At 37.0% G+C, this 24,506-nt stretch overlaps 2 protein-coding genes across 6 annotated transcripts in view; one reads left to right on the forward strand and one right to left on the reverse strand.

Annotated features, from left to right (window-relative positions):
• The window catches only part of LOC137252581 (uncharacterized), a 687,899-nt gene that overhangs the window by 117,406 nt on the left and 545,987 nt on the right, over positions 1-24,506 (forward strand). The gene's annotated exons all lie outside the window — the stretch shown is intronic.
• Positions 12,185-24,506, reverse strand: part of Zasp67 (Z band alternatively spliced PDZ-motif protein 67) — a 35,379-nt gene continuing 23,057 nt past the window's right edge. For 2 of the 3 annotated variants that reach the window (XM_067788536.1, XM_067788533.1), the window contains exon 8: positions 12,185-12,835. In XM_067788536.1, coding sequence (XP_067644637.1) covers positions 12,667-12,835 — 169 coding nt within the window. In that variant the 3' untranslated portion in view covers positions 12,185-12,666. The remainder of the gene's footprint in view (positions 12,836-24,506) is intronic. The other variant, XM_067788535.1, reaches the window with a different exon arrangement.

The following is a 24,506-nucleotide window of genomic DNA, read 5'->3' on the forward strand; positions in this document are numbered from 1 at the left end:
CTTGCATACAGGCATTAAAAAGATCAGTAAATAATGTAGCCCTAGTTGTAATCGCGGCTTTAAGGGCTATGTTTGGTACTTCGTCGGGTCCTGGGGATTTGTTATCAGCAACTCTTTTTGCAGCGTCCAGCACCTCTTGCTCTGTAATTTGCGGAATTTCCGTACTTTCTAGATCCTCGCTTGGATAAGTCCAGCGATCTTGCGCCGGGAAAAGTGTTTCAACAATAATATTCATCAGTATCGGGCACGTAGGTTGCTGTGATATCGGTCCTTTAACTTTGGCCATCACAGTTCTGTAGGCTGATCCCCAAGGATCTAGGTCGACATTATCCAGCAGTTCCCTAAAGCATAACTTCTTGCTCTTTTTTATGGCATTTTTAAGTGCCTTTCTTTGTGCGACATAGGTGCTGTGTAGCTCTGCATATCGTGGTGATGAGCGTGCCCTCTGCGCTATTCTTCGTGCTTTGTGGCATTTTCTACGCTCTTCCGCAATTTCGTCATTCCACCAATATACCGGAGTGCGCTGTGCTTTTCCGCGACTTCTGGGCATGGCAGCATCACATGCCATACATAGCAACTTAGTGATTTGAACCGACTGGTCTTCCGCATGCGATTCTCGTACTATGGCGTCCTTCCAGATAATGTCAAATATTTGTGGGTCGAAAAGGTGCTGTTTCCATTTCCTACTTTGTCGAAGGTATATATCCCTGGTTCATTTAGGAGTTCTAGCCTCAAAGAAGTAAGACTTTCGAGGAGAACTCTCCCTCTTTCGTTGGTTCGTCTACTTCCCCACACAGATGACCATGCATTGAAGTCTCCACACACTAAAAGCGGGTGTTTACCTCGTGCTTCAATGGTGATCCCGTATATCATGTCTTCGAACTCGGCGATGGTCATGCTCGGAGGGGCATAGCAACTGAAGACGTATATACCGTTGATTTTTGCCCACGTGAATCCTGCTACCGTTGGCGTCATAATTTCCTGTGGGAGAAATTTCCCTGGTGCCCAAATTGAGGCTTTCCCTGCTGAATCTGAGAGCCAACCCTGCTCCTGGCGATTTTTGTATTGTTCAGAGAGTACCACTATGTCATATCCTCCTTCATAGACTGTTTGGGATAATAGCTCTTGGGCTGCCTCGCAATGGTTTAAATTGAGCTGCAATACCCTCATGAGACAGTCATTTTGCTACCCTCTCGTTGTGGGCATTTAAAACTGCCTGCTGAATGTTGTCCCCCACATAGCGCGCATTTCGGTGCATTTTCGCAACTTGCAGCCTTATGACCTTCCTGGCCGCATTTCCTGCATAGGCTAGACCTATCTACAGTCTCCTTACATTTCTGAGCTATATGCCCGTAGCCCCAGCACCTATAACAGCGTTTTTCTTGCTTGAGCTCTCTAATTCGGCAGGAAACCCATCCTACCCGGATTCTTTGCGTATTAAGAACCGCCTTGGCATCATCCGCTGTAAGGCTTATAAGTGCCGACTTCGTGCCACTGTACCCTGTGCGTATGCTTTTTATGGCAGCCACATCTGGAAGTTTGATGTTGCATTGCTGGTGGAGGGCGTTGCAAATCTCCTCGGGCGTAGTAATCTCATCGAGATCTCTGCACTGTAGCGTGACCATTTGGGACTTTGTTATAACTTTAGCCTAGTCCTTTAGTACCGCTTCAATTTCTGCTTGGTACGCGCTTGTTTTCCCATCTTGCGATTTTTTCAGCTCTAGTAACAGCTCTCCTTTCGCCGTTCTTCTAATCGTTTTGACGTCATCACCCAGGGATTTTAATTCGTCGCATCTTCTCACTTTACGCAATATGTCGGCGTACGTCGCATCCCCCGCCTTGGAAATGATGATTGCATCCGGCCTAGCCTTAAGTGATTTTTTCTTGCTCTTCTTTTTGGCTAACTGCCACTCTCCCGTCTTTTGGGCTGCAGTTTCCTCTTTCCGCTCCGTCTTCTCTTGCGTTTCTTGCCGTCGTTTGTGTCCACCCACGTGCCCTGGTAAGACATCTTTTAGAGTAGTAGTGGGTTTTACCACGTTGTTCTCCTTGGTCGAGTACGAATTATTCCTCGGTCGCTTTCCGGGGGGTGATGGACTTCTATCCTTGGCGCATTCGCTTGCACGCAATTTATGTTCTAAATTCTTTACCTCTAGGGCCGACTCGATGTACAGCACTTTTATTACGGAGGCCAAGCGCTTGATTTCCGCGTGTATATTATTACGCCCTATGAAGAACTGCATCAAGTCCTCAATCGCCTTGCCTAGCTTGGTCATCTTTTTCTCTCCGGGGGGGTTTTGCTGATTTAACGCAGCTGACGCCTGCTTAATTAGCTCACTTAATAATGGTGTGCCCGTTTGAGCCTTGCTGTCGGAGTTCTTTTTGCAAAGCTTCGGTGTAGCACCCGGCGACAACGCTCCTTGCTTGCTTTCGGCCTCCGCTCCTTTGGGTTTCGTTACCACTTGCGACGAAATGTTAAGGCCCCCAGCCGATGGGCCACGCCCTTCTGGAGAGCGAGCTAGCTTCCTTCCTACAAATGGATTGAACGCCATTTCATTCTCCTGTGTTTGGTTTTTTATTTTAGTATTGTTGTTGCTCATCATTTATTTAATTGGGTCCCCACTTGAGGCCGCTATCTTGGTCCGAGTGTGCAGTTACCTATATAGATCCCGTGGTTGTCTATGCGAAGGCAGGGAGGCCACGTGAAGGTTGACGCAGTCCCTCATGAAGACTGCGTTCAGAGCCAGATCAGTATTAATCGGGAGGATCTCAACCGAACCTGCACCACCAACTTAATGATGACGGACTTTGAACGTACCCCAAGGCCTGCCAAGGTTTTAACGGGACGGAGACGAATGGGACATTAACCGGAAAGTCATTTCGACGGTGTGTCAAGCGGTGTACTGAGATTTCCGAATGCCACATTCGCCAGCCCTTAACAAACATATCCGAGTCGTTGATTCCAGTATACCTTAATTAAGACCTTACTGGGCTCAGTCTTAATGTGACAATCACCTTAAATTTACAAATAATTTACCTCTTTACCTTCCTGAGTGTGTATCCCACGTCGTATAGTTGCCTCCCTATCTTGGGTAGGTATTCCCTCGAAGCAACCCCGCACTAGGCTGTGGATGCTTAATTCAGGGCGGCATCTACTCGCCCTGTCACTGGAGGTTCTCAGGGTGCGTTAGGCCTTTTAAGCCAAACCCTCCCCACCAGCCGCTCTTGGTCGAGGGCTGCTTATTTGATATTCGCAGCTAACCTAATTAATAGGCCGTTCACTGTCCGCCAGCAGTGACCCCCTTGGCCTGAGCTCAGCCATGTAGAGCCGTCTATGTAGATTTAAATGCACCTGTCACTGGATAGGCCTTCCTACCATTCCTCCCTTGAGATCGTATGTTCTGAATCTGTCATTCCATTTATTATCTCTTTGTCATCTGTTAGAAGCTGTTCATGGCAGAAATACATTCGAAGTGTTTACTAAATAGCTTCAACACATTGAAAAAAAAAAACAATTTCCTGTTAAAAAAAAAAATTGTTGATGTTGCTTTTCCGCTGCTTGAATCAGGAACTTTCCGTGTGGTACAATTACACTATCGCCATGGTCACCATTAATTATAACATAACAGAAATATTTCTAGCTTGAAACGTACGACTTTAAATTAACTAATACCGAATAATTAAAATAAAAATGGATGTTCAATGACTTTGTTCATTATTTTGGAACGATTTTTCATCATCCTTTTGCAAATTTATTTTTTGCTTTCTTCAGTGTTAAATTTTTCTCTAACGTGATCGCGTTCAGCTGTAAAGTTTTAAAAAATTCTTCTGAGAAAAAAGCTTTAACCATGTAGTAGGTTTTCGAAATGAGAGCTGGCACATATCAGAATGACTTGTTGCATTTGCCCTTGCCGTGTTTCGATAATATATTATGTATCTACGGTTTTTTTATACTCAGCTGAGCAGCGCTCACAGAGTATATTAACTTTGTTCACATAACGGTAATCTATATATCAAAATGATTTTTTTTAAGTCAAATTTTAACAAAAAATTTAATATCTTTACAGTATATAAGTAAATTATATCAACATTCAATTCCTGTAATGATATGGTGCAACAAAATACAAAAATAAATGAAAATTTCAAAATGGGCGTGGCTCCGCCCTTTTTCATTTAATTTTTCTAGAATACTTTTAATGCCATAAGTCGAACAAAAATTTACCAATCCTTGTGAAATTTGGTAGGGGTATAGACTCTATGACGATAACTGTTCTCTGTGAAAATGGGCGAAATAGGTTGAAGCCACGCCCATTTTGTATATACAGTCGTCCTTCTGCCCTTCCGCTTGGCCGTTAACACGAGAACTTGAGCAAAAATCGATAAAGCTTTACTAAACTTAGTTCACGTATTTATATGAACTCACTTTATCTTGGTATAAAAAATGGCCGAAATCCGACTATAGCCACGCCCACTTTTCCGATATCGAAAATTACGAAAAATGAAAAAAGTTCCATAATTCTATACCAAATAAGAAAAAGAGATGAAACATGGTAATTGGATTGGTTTATTGACGTGAAATATAACTTTAGAAAAAACTTTCTAAAATGGGTGTGACACCTACCATATTAAGTAGAAGAAAATGAAAAAGCTCTGCAGGGCGAAATCAAAAGCCCTTGGAATATTGGCAGGAGTACTGTTCGTGGTATGACATATATAAATAAATTATCGGTACCCGACGGAAGATATTCTGGGTCACCCTGTTCCACATTTTCATCGATCTCTCGAAAACGCCTTCACAGATACAACTAAGGGCCACTCCCTTTTAAAACCCTCATTAGTACCTTTAATTTGATACCCATATCGTACAAACACATTCTAGAGTGACGTCTGGTCCACCTTTATGGCGATATTCCGAAATGGCGTCCACCTACAGAACTATGGCCCACTCCCTTTTAAAATACTCTTTAATACCTTCGATGTCATACAAACACATTCCAGGGTTACCGTAGGTTCATTTTGCTAAATCGTGATTTTCCCTTAATTTGTATCCAAAGCTCTTAGCTGAGTATATAATGTTCGGTTACACCCGAACTTAGCTCTCTTTACTTGTTTTTGTTCTCATTTGTAGCAGAATATTAGCATAATATTCCAGAACAAATCAAAGGACTTATAACACACCCTCTCATGTAAAATTACAACTAATCATATGCGCGTGTATTTTAATAAGCTTTATTCTCATAACGAGCATGCAATATATGATGATTGTCTCCACGCCCGCTGTCACCCTATAGCTCAAAAATGATGTTAAATTGACAAAGGCTTACACGCATATACATATGTATGTGCACTTTAACTTACTTTCATTCTAACAAGGTCACACATTTTTTGTGTACAAATTTAAATCTGCCAACAATGAAAACTTGTTGACAATGAATTTGGCCGTTGGCAAAGATTGGCAGCTTGTGGCGGTTGGCAGTGAATCAACTCCATTTGGCTGCTTTTGCATGCACTCTAGCAACAACTCCTGTTATGATTTTTATACCTAGTTGCGCTCGCCGTGCACACTAAAAAAAAGTTTCCTGAAAACGAAGAAAAAACGGGTTTGAATTTGCGCCATAAGAACATTTTCCTAAATTTAGATAAGTAATTTTCTCATAAACTAAGATGTTTTTATCTCTTTGATTATTGGAGTATTTTCTTAAAAATGGAGAAAAATGTATACAAAAATTTTAAAATTTAATTATTGTTATAGGCCTTGAGACTGTTATTATATCCCCTGACATATTTTTGTAAATAATAACTTGGTAACATTAGTAATAAATCATGAATTCAAATGTCAAGAGCTTTTGGGGGATCTTCTGTATGATATATTGGAAGGGCATATAATTTACTTCCGACTTTCAACGACAAATCAACAGATCAGATATAAAGAACAATGGATTTTTAGCGATGGAAACACATTTAAGAGTATTACGATCACTTTCGAATAAAGGACATCACCTCTCCCTTTTTTGCCGGTTTTTCGATGAAAGCTTCAACTGCCGTTGAAGTTGAGGTCAGTTAACTTTAGACGCATTGTAGATTTTTACTGTTCATCACTGCTTTTATTTTTATTCGAAGCCAAAAGTAATATAAGCTCGTACTGGTCCTGTGTAACCTCTTTTGGATTGGCGTTAGGAGGCAATGATATGCTGAAAAAAACAGCTTCTGAAATGGCTTTCGTGGCAAGGTATTTATTTTTCTACTCCTATTTTTTCAAAGCGGGTAAAAATTGTACCCTATTCTGACAGTTGGAAATGTATCCCTACTGTTTCAGATAGCGTACATATTTTGTCTTCTTTTATTTACTACACCTGGTGGTTCACCATGTATTTACTTATTGCATTGAAGCTTTCTTCAATTTAAGGAATATTTTTGTCATTTTGGTAAGTGTTTTTTTTTTTTTTTTTCTGAGAGTACTTCTGACAAATCAAATCTCGAACACAAAATCCCGACAAAAATCTCCCAAATATGAACATTATTCAATGTTATTATAACAGTGGCAGATTATCCACTCCAGTAAAAACTTTCTCGTTACCTTCTTTGATGTAAGGCTTCAAACCGAACTTCTAGCGGTATATGCTTTTTGGTTAAGGACTATCATCTCTGTTACTTCTGCTGACAACTGAACTTTGCGCAAGTCTAGGCAATCGTTTGTTCATGTCCCGACTTCTGTCTATCGGGCTGTAATGAATTCAGCGATCTCGTCTGCGCATGGAATTAAAACTGAATCATCAGCCAATTCAAATTCATCGTATCGTTCCACCGGTCAGGACCGTGAATTTTTCCATGTACTGCTTCGCATTGGACTTTCATGTTACGCTTTCCGTCTGAGGTTTTATATATTAGAATGCCATCCCTGAGGTAGCTTCTGATGACGCGCTGTAGGCAGCAAGGTATTTGCTCTGAAGCGACTAGCATGTCTATCCATCTCGCGCTGTTTAAAGCATTTCGCTTGGATTAAGCATTACCTCGCTGATCCATTTGTATGCTTGCAAGGACATCTTCAATTGCGACTTAAGTGCATTTTCCTACCTGTATGATAGTCATCCTGCTTGTTATTTTGCGCCTGCGCTACGTGGTTACTGTAGACTTTCACAGTTTTCTGGCTGTATCGAGCATGCTTAATGACCGGTTTGCTGATGGTGAGTTTGGGTCTTCTTTGCCTTTTTAATAAATAAAGCTGCTGCTTCTTTCATGTGTCGAATGTTTAATGTGGTGATATTAATCGTTGTCGAGTTGGTCGGGCTAGTACCTCAATGGTGCTTGTTACTGGAACTTAACGGATCTTTATCAGACTAAGAACCATCAAAACTTTCACGAAGTGTTTTTATATTTAATACAATAACAACAAAAATAACAGTAATAGCGGCATTCAGGTGCTTTTTCTCATTGAAAATTGCTTAAGGTAAAAAAAATTTTTAGAGTGTTTTCAATAAATGGTACTTATTTAAAGTGGGGCTATCAGAAATATAGTGCTGCCATTGACGAATAATAGAAGCTCTAATGTTGTCTACACATTTTTATTTTAACTAGTAAAAATCAGAACTGGGTATATTAAAGTGTGGTTGTATTTCAACTCACACTATCTTACTTGTTTTTTGTTTAGATTTTGTATGTACATTGTACATGCTTATATATATTCTGTCACAATCGCATTCTCAGCGCATGTAATCACATTCGAATTCACAAAATTTCGATTGTCAACGCAATCGATGCTGCCAACAAATGCAAACGTCTAAACCAACAAATTTTATACAATGAATAAAGCACGGGCAGTGAAGGAGCTTTGAATTTGTAAGAATCTCATATCTCGTGCAATGTTAGTTTCATTGCTGTGTTCGTTGTTGTTGACATTATTTTTGTTGTTGTTGTTAGCATTTTGTTGATGATTGCTGATTCCTGGTTGAGTGATTGTCGTAAGTGGTAATGATTGTTGGTTAACTTTGATATCAAACTATTGCTGGTTGCCCATTTTTAACTTGTTTAAGTTGGGATTATTTTTGTGTCAAGTGCATATGAAACAAAATTTGTTGTCATCTTTATTATGTTTCATTCCAACGAATGGCATAAAAAATTACGTATTTCATCTTTACAAAGAGTTACAAATAACATCTGTTTATTGGGTCTATTTTGGCATTAAAAGTTAAGACCATTGTGAATTTATATAAAGAAAAAGAAAAAAACGTTCACAATAACAAACAGCCTGGATCACTGTTTAATCAGTGGTGTACAACTCCAGCAGAGTTTGAATACAAACGCAACTTTTTTTTTAGTAGTATGTGTGTACATGGATAATGTTTGAGAGGAGAAAATACGCACGAGATGTTAACTGCTTGAAGTAAAAGCTTAAACTGATTGCTTGCTTTAATTAACGCTTGCTTTAAGCGTCAGTTACCTACGAACGTACGTAGAAAAAACGTGTCAGCTGACACGACCTAACTTATGAGTTTGCAATGTAAACTCACCGACGTTCAACGCACGTACGTACGTAGCCCGGAACGAAGAAATCAAACCAATTTTGATTTTTTCCGTAAGAACGTGTCAGCTGATCACTCTCTCACTAGACAGATTTGCCTAGTAAACTTTTGTGCGCTAATTTTTGACCGTTCGCTGTTATTATACAAAAAGGCCTAAAGATTGTTTAAAATTTTGTTGAAATATCTTAAATTATTATATAAAATTGGAGGTTACAAATAAATGAACTAGAAATTCTTATTCAGTATTTGTTTCTGCCACTTGCACCATGAAAAAGTGTAATTCCAAAAGCTAATATTTGCATAAGGATGCATGCAAACTGGTCAATGGCAACAGTGTTTTGTTGTAAACAATACACACACATTGATTCCTGTGGGCTTGAGAGTTCGGTCAAACGTGCTTTGTACGACAAACGTCCGTACGTACGACACACGCGGTGGATACTTGCAGCTTTACTGTCGCTGCGCTCACACGTCATGTAGGTGAATGCCGAATAGTTTTCCGAACCTCTACGAAGCTCTCCAGTGCACTGCTAACATGGCGTAACAATACAAGGTTGTGAGCGCGGTGATATACATACAAATACGAATAAAAAATCCATGTACATACTTTTTTTTTTTTTGTTATTTGACGGACTAATGTTTATATCGTACTGCGCCGATTGCCGGAGAGTTAAATCATATTAGGAAAGTAGAAATCAGCTGATTTCCGGCCGTCCCCTCTATATGGTTCCACCGTGTTGAGTTTTGTTATTTGCTAAATAGAGTTTTTCAAACATTTTTGTAATCCACTTGTATATTGCTTTATTTACACATTTTAAGATGTTTGCTTAGCTGAATCTCTATTTACTAGATTTAAAAGAGGAATATAAATTTTTTAAACACACCGTGTAGGGAAAATTTCGCGTACAAAACTAGATCGCTCCTAGTGCGTTCCACACCCTTACTAGCTCGCCATCTATCTCTTTTACATGTCTTGAACTGGCGAGTTTAACATGGCCATGTCCTAGGCAATGGCAATTGTCCCCGGAGAATTAACTTTTCCTTACTTCCGAATTAGATAAAAATGTTCACTTTAGAATTAGTTGCTTTATTTGCACTTTTGCGATAGTTCCGAACTAGTGTACAAATTTACAGTTAAGACATAGTTCTTTTCTTGGTAATATTTCTTTGTCTCCTAACAGAACCCAAATTCTAAATATTGATTTTGGTGAATGATATTATACACTTTTTCGATAGTTTTGAACTAATGGGAAAGCGTTGGGAAAAAGGCGTACTCATAGTCGAAACTCCTCAGGGCTGGCTGCAGTTTTTTTGCTGGTTGTATATATCGCAAATATATGATTAATATGAAATACAAAAATCCAAACTCCCGAGTTATAACTGAAGTAAATCTAGCCACTATCTAACTACATCACAACTTTTCATTAAGCCAGCTCAAAAATTTAGAGTATAGCTTGCGTTCAAATATATAGCAGGATACTTATTTATGGATCTATCTATCTTTATCCATTCCTTTTAAGAACATAAATTAACTATACTTAATATACAATTTCATTTCCATTAAAGGTATACAACAAGCGCTCCCATACCAGACTTTTAAAAAAGTCACGCTCCGCTCCGTTAATTTTAAACGTCGAGCAGTTAAAGTGGGTAGTATGCAGTAGTTTCGCGTGGTGGCCCATGTACGGCGCAATTACCGTCGAATATGACTGCTCGTTACTTTAAAAGTTTTAAAGATATCGATCTCCAATTTTCACATATTTCCAGAATGAACTTTCGTTAGCAGTAACTTTATTTTTTGCATTAGTTCTGCACGCGAGATTTGCAGAATGGCATGCAATGCTGCTGTTGGTGTAGTTTTAAGGGCTCCGGTTATGGTTAGCATTGATAATGTGCATATTTCTTTTTTCCGGTTTTTGATAAACGTCCTTTTTTGTGCGGCTGTCTACCAAACAAGCACCCCATAATACAGCATGGAATTGGCAATTGCCGTAAATACTAAATAACAGAATTTGAGCTACATACCCCACGTGCACCTTGTCAGCCTCTTGCATTCCTATGGGGCCACGGAAGCTTTGTTCGCTTTTTCTGACACATGGAGTTTTCACAAAAAGATTTGAGTTATGGTGGAATAGCACAAATCAAAGTCAGGTCATAATTGACTTTTCGTTTGACAGAAATGAGTCGGGGATCTGCCAGAAAAAGTAACAGTTACTTAACAGAAGAAAGTTAAAACGGCCCTTAGTAGTCTTTATTGGTACTCTGTGTTTTATAATCAGTTGAGCAGAGCTCACAGAGTATACTAACTTTGATTGGATAACGGTTGGTTGTACAGATATAAAGGAATCGAGATAGATATAGACTTCCATATATCAAAATCATCAGTATCGAAAAAAAATTGATTGAGCCATGTCCGTCTGGTAACACGATAACTCGAGAAAATTTCGAGGTATCTTGATGAAATTTGGTATGTAGGTTCCTGGACACTCATCTCAGATCGCTATTTAAAATGAACGATATCGGACTAAAACCACGCCCACTTTTTCGATATCGAGAATTTCGAAAAATCGAAAAAGTGCGATAATTTATTACCAAAGACGGATAAAGCAATGAAACTTGGTAGGTGAGTAGAACCAATGACGCGGAATAGAAAACTAGTAAAATTTTGGACAATGGGGGTGGCACCGCCCACTTTTAAAAGAAAGTAATTTAGAAGTTTTGCAAGCTGTAATTTGGCGGTCGTTGAAGAAATCATGATGAAATTTGGCAGGAACGTCACTCCTATTACTATATATATGCCTTATAAAAATTAGCAAGATCGGAGAACGACTACACCCACTTTTAAACAAATTTTTTTAAAGTCAAATTTAAAACAAAGTTTATTTCTTTACAGTATATACGTAAATTATGTCAACATTCAACTCCAGTAATGATATGGTGCAGCAAAATACAAAAATAAAAGAAAATTTCAAAATGGGCGTGGCTTCGCCTTTTTTCATTTAATTTGTCTAGGATACTTTTAATGCCATAAGTCGAACAAAAATTTACCAACGATTGTGAAGTTTGGTAGGGGCTTAGATTCTAGGACGATAACTGTTTTCTAATGTTCGGTTACACCCGAACTTAGCCTTCCTTAAGCCCCCATTAGAGATACTTAGCTTATACTTGAATTGACTTGGTGTAAACTTGGCAACTTAGCCACGATTAGACTCCACTTGGCGCATACAACCTGGCATCATAATCAGCGTTGAAATTTATTTTTAAATAAATGTCAATTTGCATGACAAAATGTCAAAATGAAATGGAAACAAACAAATGGCATCTCAAAATGTAAACGTCATTTAGAACTTACATAGAAAATCAAAATTCAACAGACTTCTAAGTCAAGTTAAGCGTTGCTAAGTTTTGAGTAATCAGTAACATGCAATGTTCATTTAACAGAACTGTAAGTGACAGTTCTCAAGCCAAGTCAAGTCTATGCTAAGTATCAGTAATCGGCCTTTACTAGTTCTTTATGTAATTGTCCGAGTATGCCGATTTTTTTGTTTAAGTTCATTGATTTTCACAATGTAAATATTTAAAATAAATTGAATTTTTTATGGGTTTTTGTTTGTGTACTTACCTACTCATCGAACTTTTCTAGAAAATTTTAATTAACAACAAATCGCTTTCATGTGTCTTTTTTTTTATTTATTAACGCAGCTCTTCTTCGGATGTTTGATAAATTTTACCATTTTAAAATTGAATGTTGTATTTGTAATATATGAAAACATTTAATATGGCTTATGATATTAACAACCAGAACAAAATATATCAAAGCTACATACATACATGAAATTTAAATTAAAAATCAACATTCAAAGCGTGGAACAGAAGTCATCCGTGTATTTGTGGTTTGCGTTTGCCCAGACATTATTGTTGCTAGTACACAGAAAGCAGATCAACTAAGTTTAGTTTATGGTTAGCGGCTGGGCTTTTCCTATTATACATTCCACCATTCATATTTGTTTAAGTTCAACGAAAGAAATGACCTTTATATTAGCATGCTTCCAATTCCAGCTGAATTTTAATGCACGCTTGTCTTACTCCTATATAAGTATATATATACATACATACAAAAAACAGTTACCGGGTGTAAATATGTAGCAAGTTAAGGTTGCAACGCCACCTTTCTTATATCCACTTCAGCCGGTACTACGGGTGGTCGAACTTCAATGCCGCGCACGGGCTGTCGGTCCATGTGATGAATTATTTTGTAAACTTCACTTCTATTGAAGTCGATTTTTCTTTCAGGCTTTTGATACTTCATGAAGTTGACTCTGATTGTGCGAGTTGTTGTTATAGGTGTGCGTTTGTTTTCGTTTGTTTCCATTACGATGATCGGAAAATGCAGGGTCGTAAAAAAATAGAAAAAAATTAAATGGAAGAAAATACATAGAAAAATTATTTTGAAAATGTTGCGAGAATTTGTTTGCAATAGTTGAGTTGCAGACATGCATACATACATACATATATACTATGTAATAAAATAAAAGACATTTGAAAAAAGTACATAAGTAAGAGAAAATGGTGGTATAAGTGAAATGAATAAGATTTTATAAAAAAATATTGAATGTTGAATGAAATAAAATAAATTGTTTTGTGAACAGGGATTTCAGACTACCAGTCAGTCAACAGCCATGTAGATGATTCGATACGTTCATCCAGCGACTGAAGTGATAAAGTAACAAAAAACGTAAAGTGAGGACAAACATAGGATGTACCTATGTACATTGGGGTACGAGTTGAAAAAGTTTGAGAATTTCACTCCAGAAATATAAACTCAGCCACAGCTCCAGTTCTGAACATGAACAAAGCATAGAGCAGAGAGGTGAGATAAGAAAATGATAGTATCCCTTAAACTAGGCTATAAGTTAAACCTTTTTTTAGAGCCGAGGCATTCAGAAAACAATAAATTTTAGATAGTCATTAAAAAAAGTTTAAAGACTTAAGATAATTTATATAAGCTCCAATTTATATTTATGATGTCGGGGTGTATGGGATTATGACCACCATAGTATACAATTTGATGATATGTTTGGAATAATTCGTTTTCAATCTTTCCTCCCTTTATAATAATACGAAATTCTCAAAACGCAGATAAAACATGGGACATACAATTTGTAGGAAAAATTATAACGATGCAATATGGAAGATTATCGGCCTAGATATCTAATCAAAAAGTATTTTTGAACAAACACCAATTCACTACTTTCCAAATGATAACGTATTGTAACGAATTTGCTGATATTCCCCTTATTTGCAATTTTCTGCCAACGTTCGTATCGCTAAACTGTTGAATAAATAACTCCAATATTGAATAAAGGAAAAAATGGCCTTTATTAAAGTACTTCACAATAACACTTATATTTTGCAACGAATAGCTTGCTTAATAACCAAACTGATTGATAGCTCAAATTAAACTCTACTATTGCCCGACAGATTGCGTGCTTAATCAATAACTGCTTGATAGCTCAAATCAAACTGAATTCCAGCGCCTCTACATTTGCTGCCTTTTATACTCTCTGATTTCAACGTTCGCATCTTCTAGGCGCTTCCGTTTCCAGAATCTACTACTTGCCATCAGCTCTCAAAATTCTCAGCTGTAACTACAATTGCACGATTTTATAGCTTCTCTCATTGCATACTTTCAGGAGTATCTCAGATATATGCATGTGTTTGTGCATTGTTTCTCCGATGCTCGTATACGTACATATGTGTAGACACAATTATTGATTCGTTTATGTAGATATATAATGATTGAATTATTGAAGTGAATTCACGTCACTGCTTAGCATCGGCCTGGAGATGGCAGTACCCCTTATTGTTGCTAATATTCGTAACAGTATTCATTACTACTGAAGCGAAAATGCTATTATTGAGCTAGATTAGCTTAGGTTAGAGTGGCCATCGGTGCGAGCACCAGAGCACTTGGGCCCATAAATGTCCCATTAAGATACAACGTGGATCTCAAACCAAGAGGTCGATTCAGCAAATGTCAGAAATTTCTTAGGTTCCAACTTATCTAGATCACAAAGATTGTCAAAGAAGGGAGATTGCAAAGAATTAATGATTTAACTTATGAGGTGAAAAGCCTTTTACGTCAACAAAGTAATTGAATTTCAATATTTGCAGTGTGCTTAAAGCTCTTTAGCTCGGCTAACATAATATTTAATAAGAGACCTAAAATTTATTAAGGGTCTAGTGTATCATCTTAATCAATGGAGCTTTTAGTCTGGTCAATTGCGTATTCACTAATGGTATAGCTATGTTCTGGCAAAACTCTCCTGTTGCTAAACATGCACTTACACTTTTTTTGGTTTTTAGTTCTATGTAACGAAAAAGGATCTTTGAGAATCAGAGTTGTCTAGAAAATGCTCGTAAATAACGCACTGTGTACACTAGTTAACAGAGTTATTGATTAAATGGTTACTTCAAATGGTAAATTAAAAAAAAGCTTCATTTTCGATATATTTTGCACTTTTTCCCAAAGCTTTATGTACATGAAACTAATAGTTGTACAAGGTTTGAATAGCTAAAAACATATCTTCACCAAAGTCTTACAGACTGTGTTCGCGCAATAGACAAAAATAAAGTTATGTGCTAGTATATGCTTTTTTACGTACGTATAAGGGGGGTTTGGACTTCAGATTTAAAAGGTAGATTCGAAATTCTAAGTATAAACATACACTGTTCTTATATACCCGACCCTACAGCTTGCGGTACGCCTCGAAAATATTACACTTTTATCATCCGACGATCTTTTCCTATATTTTTGTGGATTTTACTCGCAGCACAAACTTGCACATCGCCACATAAGAAGTTAACTCCATAATTTGTTAAACTTTTTTTTAAGTCGAAGCGTGGTGCAAACTCTGATTCACTGCCTTGAAAGCCCGCGAACACAATGGCTGTACTTAAGTTAATGGTTAACAGAAAACATGGAAAATATCAAGTTGGTTTCTTTTATCGTTCTGTGATCTTTGCAAATAACTTGTAAAAAAAAAAAAAAAATATATTCGAATCACCCTAATGTAATTGGGTGAAAGATGAAATTCTGACATCATATTCGTGATCAGAGACTTCGAAAACTCTGGCTTTATACAAAATTTTTAATAAAACGGATATATTAATAAAATTGGTATTGGATACGCCATTTTGAATTTTAGAATTCCGACATCAGAGTCGAAATTAAAAAACTATAAACCCCATGTATACCAATTTTCAAAACAATCGGATAACTCCTCGAGTTTTGGCCAGCAAACAGTGCTCGCCAGACCATAGTGCTATGTACTAAAAATAAGGACACCGTTGCGTATACGTAACATATTTTTTATTATTTCCCTGCAAAAATGCGATTAGTCTACGTTGAATCCTGCGATTAGTCTACGATGAATACGAGATGATATACAAAGGAGTATGCGACCAATTCCAGTTTTGATCTCTTTGTAAGAGTTGAACACTTTTGTTTGAGCATGTCCTATGAAGAGACTTATTGAACCCGAAAGGGATCGATAGGGCCAATCCTCTTTGTACCCAGGTGGGAACATAAGAAGACTAGTCCCTTTTCGGTTTTATAAGGACGGAAATAGGGTCTAGACGCATTTTTCATGACAGAAACATAATCGATGGATTTGCCAAGCCACAAAATCTATTTGAGCGGGCGGAACAGCTTTTCTAAATGGAATAAAAAGTATTCTCCGAAATTTTAACCCTAACTCCGGCGTACTCGTTAAGTCCTAGTAATTTAAGTTCCGTATAGGTCTCCACATTTTTCTATAATAATGTGGTTCAATCACCTGTAATCTTTTTTATTTACTTCGTTGCGGTTTTTTTGTTTTTAATATTTTTTAAAGTGGGCTACATGGATATCAAACTGACTAATCCCAAATGTATCCGAAAGGGACTATAGGGAATCAATAATGACCAAATGAAGACAAAAGAGATCAATCGGAGACCAATCTCTTTGCAGGGTTGGTATAAAAGAGTTGGGTGTACCTGATTATTCCGACTTTCAGAATCCCAAAAATGCATAATCCCGTAATTTTTCAGAAATCCCGACAATACACAATACAGACATAACGAAATTCCGGAATAGCGGGTTTTCGACAAGACATTATCGCGACAGTATAATATTCCGACTAGGCCCAATTCTGAAATATCTAAATCGTAACAATCCACAATCCAGATAAATTAATTAATAAATTTCGTAATTACACATTGCGCCTACGTAGAATGGTGTAAGGCGCAGTAAAATTGTGGATTGCGTAGCCGATATTGGATTGGGTAAGTTTTGTTTTGCAAAAATGTCTAAAATAATATTTTGAACAAAACCGAAGATGTTTATTTTTTATGATATCATATGTGATTACTAGGGGCTTACGATTTCTCGAAGTTGTTCGAGAAAAGATTTATCGCGAGATTCTCGAATCTCGAATGACTCGTAAGGCTCATAAAGCTCGCGAGCTTCTCGACATTCAATTTGATCGATTCATCGGCTGTTTTATATAGAGCTTATAATTTTTTCTGGAGCACAAGTGAAAATTTCCACAAAACAACAACTAAAAACACCGAAATGTATAGAATACTGCCAATGCAGCGACTGAATTGAAAGTCAAGAAGCTCGCGAGTATTACGAGTATGTCGAGGTTCGAGAATCTCCCGAGAATTGAAAGTCGAGAAGCTCGCGAGTATTACGAGCATTTCGAGATTCGAGAATCTCGCGAGAAGCTGTATTCTCGATGTCTCCTTAAAAAAATAAAATATTGTGAACAAAATTATATCGCTCATTTGCAACAATAGTGTAATAACTCAAAAAACACGACTTTTAAGTTAATAACATATAACACATAAAGTTAATAACATATTATTATTTGAAAAGTTTTCAGGCGGTCCCTGTTGAAATCGTAGTTTCATATCGCTGACGCAAACTTAACAATTAAAGTTTTATTTACTTTGCGAATATAAGACAAGAATCCTTATTATTATGTATAAGAGGTACACACATATATGTGCTAGCTATACGAATTTGATAAAACAAAGTTTTGATGAGGTGGCTGCGAATAGCACACCGCAAGCGAGCGTGAAATATTCCTATATGAACTAAATAAACAATTTCAAAACTAGGTTTATGAACTATTTTCGATTTACTATGTAAAAAACTCACCTCATTCGGTTAATAGAAATTTATTTGACTACTATGCAAATGTCTATCTTTACCTTGCTTTTCTGGTGCTGAGCTTGTAAGTACACCTGCATTTATACTGGTGTATGAAATTTTCTCTATCTACTTAACCATTTGAATGCCCTGAAGCAGTCTTTGTAATTTGTCTCTAGCTTTTGACATTTTAATTCTATTCCTTATACATACACATTTTGAAAGAAAGGTTGTTTGTAAGATTATACACAGCGATCTACTGGTCAATTGTGCTCTCATCCTCTTCATAGAACTTCATCTAAACCGCGATATCCAACGAAATTCAGAATGGTGCTCGGCTTAAGCGAGTTTATGTGTCTGTTTTCTCATTTTATCAATCAAAATATTCTTATTCTTCTTCTCACGACTCCATCGCATTCAAGCAGGAAGTACTCTGCAGTGTCGTCCCCGCTGTCGCACAAACAACAGAGGCTATTAAACCATACACGCACTTGGTGTAGCCTTATTTCGCAGTGACTTGTATGTTAACTTTTATATTTCAAAGGCTACTTTTTGGGAGGCTTATCATGGCTTTATGATGCTTTGAGTTGTGTTCTGCTATTATTGCCTTTGCCTGCCGAAGTCCCAGACTTTCGCGCCAGAGTCGTTGGGTGAGGCAACCATTCTTTTGCTTTAGCTCTTTTCTTATAGCATGTAACCCCATTACCACAATGGTCTCAGTACCTGTTGGCTTTACGGCCGCTGCCATCCTGTTCAGCTCATTTGCTTCCTCATTATTATCCAGCCCTCTGCGGCCAGGTACCGCAGCCAAATGAATGGTTTTAAATTTAATTTCCAGACGAATTATCCGCTCCAGGCACTCAATGCACACCGGTTTAAGGTAATAACCTCGGTTTGATATTTTCTGAGGGGTATGGACATTTTGGTTCTGAGGAGAAGATTCCCACTCCTATGCTCTCCAGCGTCTTCAAGCAGTCGTTGTACTCTATGGGAGAGTTATCATGGCTGGGCGCTTCGATGTAATGCAGACACACGTCAAGTATTGGGGCTTGGTGAATGATTTCATTATGGTGATCATAATTTCTCTTGATGCTCACGCGTCACGTATACATTTTGATATTCATCTACACTTATTCATTGTTATAATGTCGTAAATCGGATAACGTTGGGGTGTAATGATGCAAAGAATTCGATCAATAATATCAATGTCCAAAAATATTTTTACTGGGACAGGTCAGTCCAACATGATGCCCTTCAATACGTAATACTAGCGTTTTTAATCAATACTACATGACGTCATTATTAAACATGGTTCAACATAGACGCTACAACCAAAAACCAAGATTTTCTTTGCTCTGCAAAGACCTCTATAAAAAAAAACTTTAATATAAAAATGAGTCGTTGAAAGTGTTCCGAAGCGCAAAATTTGAGGAGGGTTGGACTGATTTCGCTAACTATTTTTTATAATTTTCCATAAAGTAAGAGGACGAATCTTACGGAGAGAAAAGTGGACCAGGGGCCCACCCATCTATAATATAAAAATGAGTCATTAAATGTGTTGCTTAGCGCAAAACTTGAGAAAGGTTGGCCGATTTCGCTACTACTTTTTCCAGAATTGCAGTACGAGGATGTTTGTCACGGAGAGAAAAATGGACCCGAAAATTGGACCAGGGGCCGACCTTTTCTAAATAAAGCACTGTATTGTGCGATGTGCTTGAACTTTGGTATAGGGTTAGTTCCTTGACTAACTCTTTATTGGAGAAATTTTCTTTCCGGGAAGTAGACCAGTGAACGACCTTTCCAAAAAAATCTTATTTATTTTGACAAACTTTCCATTTCGGGAAGTGGACCAGGGCCCACCCTGTTCCACAAAATTTCATTTTTGGTGAATTTTGATTGAATTTTAACAAAAGCGGCAACCTTTCGTAAACGAAAAATAAGAGAGCGGTGTAGGAATGCAAGAGGGGAACAAAGAGAGGAGAGGTTTGTGGAGGCTTAACGAGAAGGAAGAAAATGGGAGTAAAAAGAACAAGTAAGGTAGGCTAAGTTCGGGTGTAACCGAACATTACATACACAGCTGAGAGCTTTGGAGACAAAACAAGGGAAAATCACCATGTAGGAAAATGAACCTAGGGTAACCCTGGAATGTGTTTGTATGAAATGGGTTTCAAATGAAAGGTATTAAAGAGTATTTTAAAGGGGAGTGGCCATAGTTTTATAGGTGGACGCCATTTCAGGATATCGCCATAAAGGTGGATCAGAGGTGACTCTGGAATTTGTTTGTACGATATGGGTATCAAGTTAAAGGTATTAATGAGGGTTTTAAAAGGGAGTTGCCCTTAGTTGTATAAGTGAAGGCGTTTACGAGATATAGATGAAAATGTGGACCAGGGTTCCCAGAATATCATTTGTTGGGTACCGCTAATTTATTTATATATGTAATACCACGCACGGTATTCCTGCCAAAATTCCAAGGGCTTCTGATTTCGCCCTGCAGAACTTTTTCATTTCTTCTTCTTAATACCCACCCATTTTACAAAGTCTTTTCTAAAGTTACATTTTGCGTCAATAAGCCAATCCAATTACCATGTTTCATCCCTTTTTTCGTATTTGGTATAGAGTTATGGCATTTTTTTCATTTTTCGTAATTTTCGATATCGAAAAAGTGGGCGTGGTCACAGTCGGATTTCCACCATTTTTTATACCAATACAAAATGAGTTCAGGTAATTACGTGAGCCGAGGTTAGTAAAGATATATCGATTTTTACTCAAGTTTTCGTGTTAACGGCCGAGCGGAAGGACAGAAGGACGACTGTTTATAAAAACTGAGCGTGGGTTCAACCGATTTCGCCCATTTTCACAGAAAACAGTTACCGTCATAGAATATAAGCCCCTACCAAATTTCACAAAGATTGGTAACTTTTTGTAGCCACGCCCATTTTGAAATTTTCTTTTATTTTTGTATTTTGTTGCACCATATCATTACTGGAGTTGAATGTTGACATAATTTACATATATACTTTAAATATATTATTTTTTTTTAAATTTGACTTTAAAAAAAATTTTTTTTTAAGTGGGCGTGTTCGTTATCTGATTTTGCTAATTTTTACTTAGCACACATATAGTAATAGGTGTACCGTTCCTGCCAAATTTCATCATGATATCTTCAACGACTGCCAAATTACAGCTTGTTAAACTTTGAAATTACCTTCTTTTAAAAGTGGGCGGTGCCACGCCCATTGTCCAAAATTTTACTAATTTTCTATTCTGCGTCATAAGTTCAATCCACCTCCCAAATTCCATCACTTTAGGCATCTTTGGTAATGAATTATCGCACTTTTGCGGTTTTTCGAAATTTTCGATATCGAAAAAGTGGGCGTGGTTATGGTCCGATTTCGTTCATTTTAAACAGCGATCTGAGATGAGTACCCAGGAACCTACATACCAGATTTTATCAAGACACCTCAAAATTTACTCAAGTTATCGTGTTTACGGACGGACGGACGGACGGACATGGCTAAATGAATTTCTTTTTTCGCCCATTTCATTTTTATATATAGAAGTCTATATCTATCTCGATTAGTTTATGCCGTTACGTATTACCGTTATGCGAACAAAGTTAATATACTCTGTGAGCTCTGCTCAGCTGAGTATAAAAATAAAAATGTAGAAGGTGCGATGGAAAGATGGTAAGGAGGGGAAGCATGTGCACGGAAGTACATGAAGAATAATAGTGGAAGGTTGGAGGAGGGTAAAAAAGTGGAAGTGGAAGAGAGAAAAAAGGAGTGAATGGTTGGACAAGAATTATAAGGAAATGGAAGATAGGGTGAAAGAGAATGGGATATATAGTGTAGACAGAAAGCGAGGCTAAATTTTTAAATGTAGGCCAACCAGTTTTGGGGTAGAACAAAGTCTGCGGGCTACTCTAGTTTTTTACAAAAATAATTTCCATTCGAATAAAGCAAAGGTTTAACTGACTTTCAAAGCTAATTAAGCTAGGTATAGAGCACAAACTTGATCTTTTTTACCACCCATCGGAGTACTTCATACCTTAAGCAATTAAGTTTTTCTGCTCTCCTCTAAAGCTGGGTTATTGCTTGATAGAGGTTATTGGATATAAGCCGACGATATCTTTTCCTTGATGAGGTATTTAAAATACCCATAGCTTACGGTTAGGAAAGCTATCTCAGATATATAAATGTATTTATTTTCAACATTTTTGTTGCTTCTTAAAAGTTTAAATTCCAACAATGCTGTATACATACTTATGTACATATATATATGTATATATTTGCATAATTAATATTTGTTATCTTTTGAAATTTTCGTACTTTTAACGTCATGATATGCATACATATGCATATACGAACATACCCCGATATTAATACATATTTATTTGTATATATATGTATAAGCATATGTAAATAGCGTGCCATCAATTAAAAGTTTTTAGTTACATTTCTTTATCAAAAAAACCCAAAGCAATTAATAAATATGCAATAACTTAAACATGACATGCCAGTTCAACTTTTAGATAAAGTAAAACAATATAATGGATTAAATTTTGAACTTTTTGCAAAAGAATTGTATGCTATGAACTAGGGCTGGGGTTATCCGCATATTCGAATATCCGGATATCCACACGGATATCCGTTGACACGAATAAAATCCGGACGGCGTGGATATCCGGTTGATATTCGTTTGTGAAACTATCCTGATATCCGGATTTAGGAAGATCCAGTAAATAACCGTACGGCATGGATATCGGGTTAATATTCATTTGTGAAACTATCCGGATATCCGGATTTAGGAAGATCCGCTAAATAACCGTATTTTTCGATATCCAGTGAAAGCATAAAATTGATGCACCATAAATGTTTATCTAACATTAATAACAATAAATTCGTGGGGCATTTAAATCAATTAACAGCGTTTTTTTACAATATGAACAAATGGCACTGTTCTTATTTTCACTTGTTTGAAAAGTTGTAGCTTTTTTTATTTTAATTTTTGACTTAATTTAATAACCTACAAACATATTTTGTGAATAATTATCGATGTTTGCATCGTTCAATTCTGATATGCAGATATTCAACTTTTATATTCCATTATCCGGACATACAGATATCCGTATTTTCCGTTTACGTATCCGGATAGCCGAACAGCGGATATCCGGATTTCCCATTTCTGAATCCGAATATCCGGATAGCCGGATTTTTTGCTTAGCACTCCGTTTATTCGAATATCCGGTTTATCCGGATAGTTGAAAAATCCGGATGCAGTTCACAGCCCTACTATGAACATATTTAATAGCTTATGCAAATAGCGAAGCACATATCCACACACATGTGAGATGTGAGATTTATGCATATGTGTATGTTTTGCAAATATTTACATATGGAAATTAAAGTTATGAATTGGGCAAAGCTTTCGGAAAGGAATTTGCGAATAAAATTATATTCATATCAAGAATAGAATGAAAATTAGAAAAAATAAATAAATATGCACTAACTATGTATTCTTTTGAATTCATTTAGAAGAAATTAAATGAGAAATAAAATTATGTATACATATTGTAACGAATATTAGCAACACTAAGGGTACTGTCATCTCTAAGCCGATACTAAGCAGTGACGTGAATGCACATCAATAATTCAAGCATTATGTCTACACATATGTACATATACACAGCTGAGAAGCAACGCACAACCACATGCATATATCTGAGGTACTCCCGAAAGTATGCAATGAGAGAAGCTATAAAATCGTGCAATTGTAGTTACAGCTGAGAAATTTGATAGCTGATGGTCAACTAGTACATGCTGGAAATGGAAGCGCCTAGAAGATGCGAGCGAGGAAATTAAAGAGTATAAAAGGCATCCACAGATATAGGCGCTAGAATCAGTTTCGATTAAGCACGCTATCTGTCGGGCAATAGTAGAATCAGTTTCATTTGAGCTATCAATCAGTTTGTTTATTAAGCAAGCTATTCGTTGCAAAGTATAAGTGTTATTGTGAAGTACTTTAATAAAGGCAATTTTTCCATTATTCAATATTGGAGTTATTTATTCAACAGTTTAGCGATACGAACGTTGCCAGAAGATTGCAAATAAGGGGAATTGCAGTAAATTTGTTACAATATATACACATTTTTGCCTACACTAAAATGGATTACGTTTCATATATCTGAGATGAAAAAAGGAAAACGTCTAGACCCAGAAATGAATATAAAATCGGACTATTCGTTTTGGTTCTTGATTTTAAGATATTCTTACAGAAAAATACGAAAATCACGTTTTTCGTTTGTATTGAATATGAATTTTTTCCACGGAACCTAAATTTCATTTGAAAGCACAATCATTTTCCTCAGAATTTATGATATATTGATATATACGCTTTAATACTTTACGAGCGTGTTAGTGAGAACAAAAGCAATATGACTAATACCTTAAACACGGCCTCGACGACACCTAATGTCTGCAAAATAATGCAGGGATGAACGTAAGGGCTATCGGTCTGTTTCTGTCATTGGATATTTACAGCGATTGTAAAGGCCATCCTATACTAAAGAGTCTTTTTTGGACTGCCACACAAAAAAGTACTTTCCTAAAAAACAAAAAACAAAAAATAGAGGAGGTATGCAGACTATCGAAGCTTTGACTAGTGCCCTGACAACAAAGGATGTACTGTATGCTTTGTGACAGCTTGAGTGTAGACCATACACTCATAATAATATAGCCTCTTCAAGTATTTGATGAGATAATACCGAGGTCCAAACCTGCGTTTCGCGAGTC

Source organism: Eurosta solidaginis, chromosome 5, assembly GCF_040869045.1.
Source record: "Eurosta solidaginis isolate ZX-2024a chromosome 5, ASM4086904v1, whole genome shotgun sequence".
In the NCBI taxonomy this organism is placed as follows: Eukaryota; Metazoa; Arthropoda; class Insecta; order Diptera; family Tephritidae; genus Eurosta; species Eurosta solidaginis.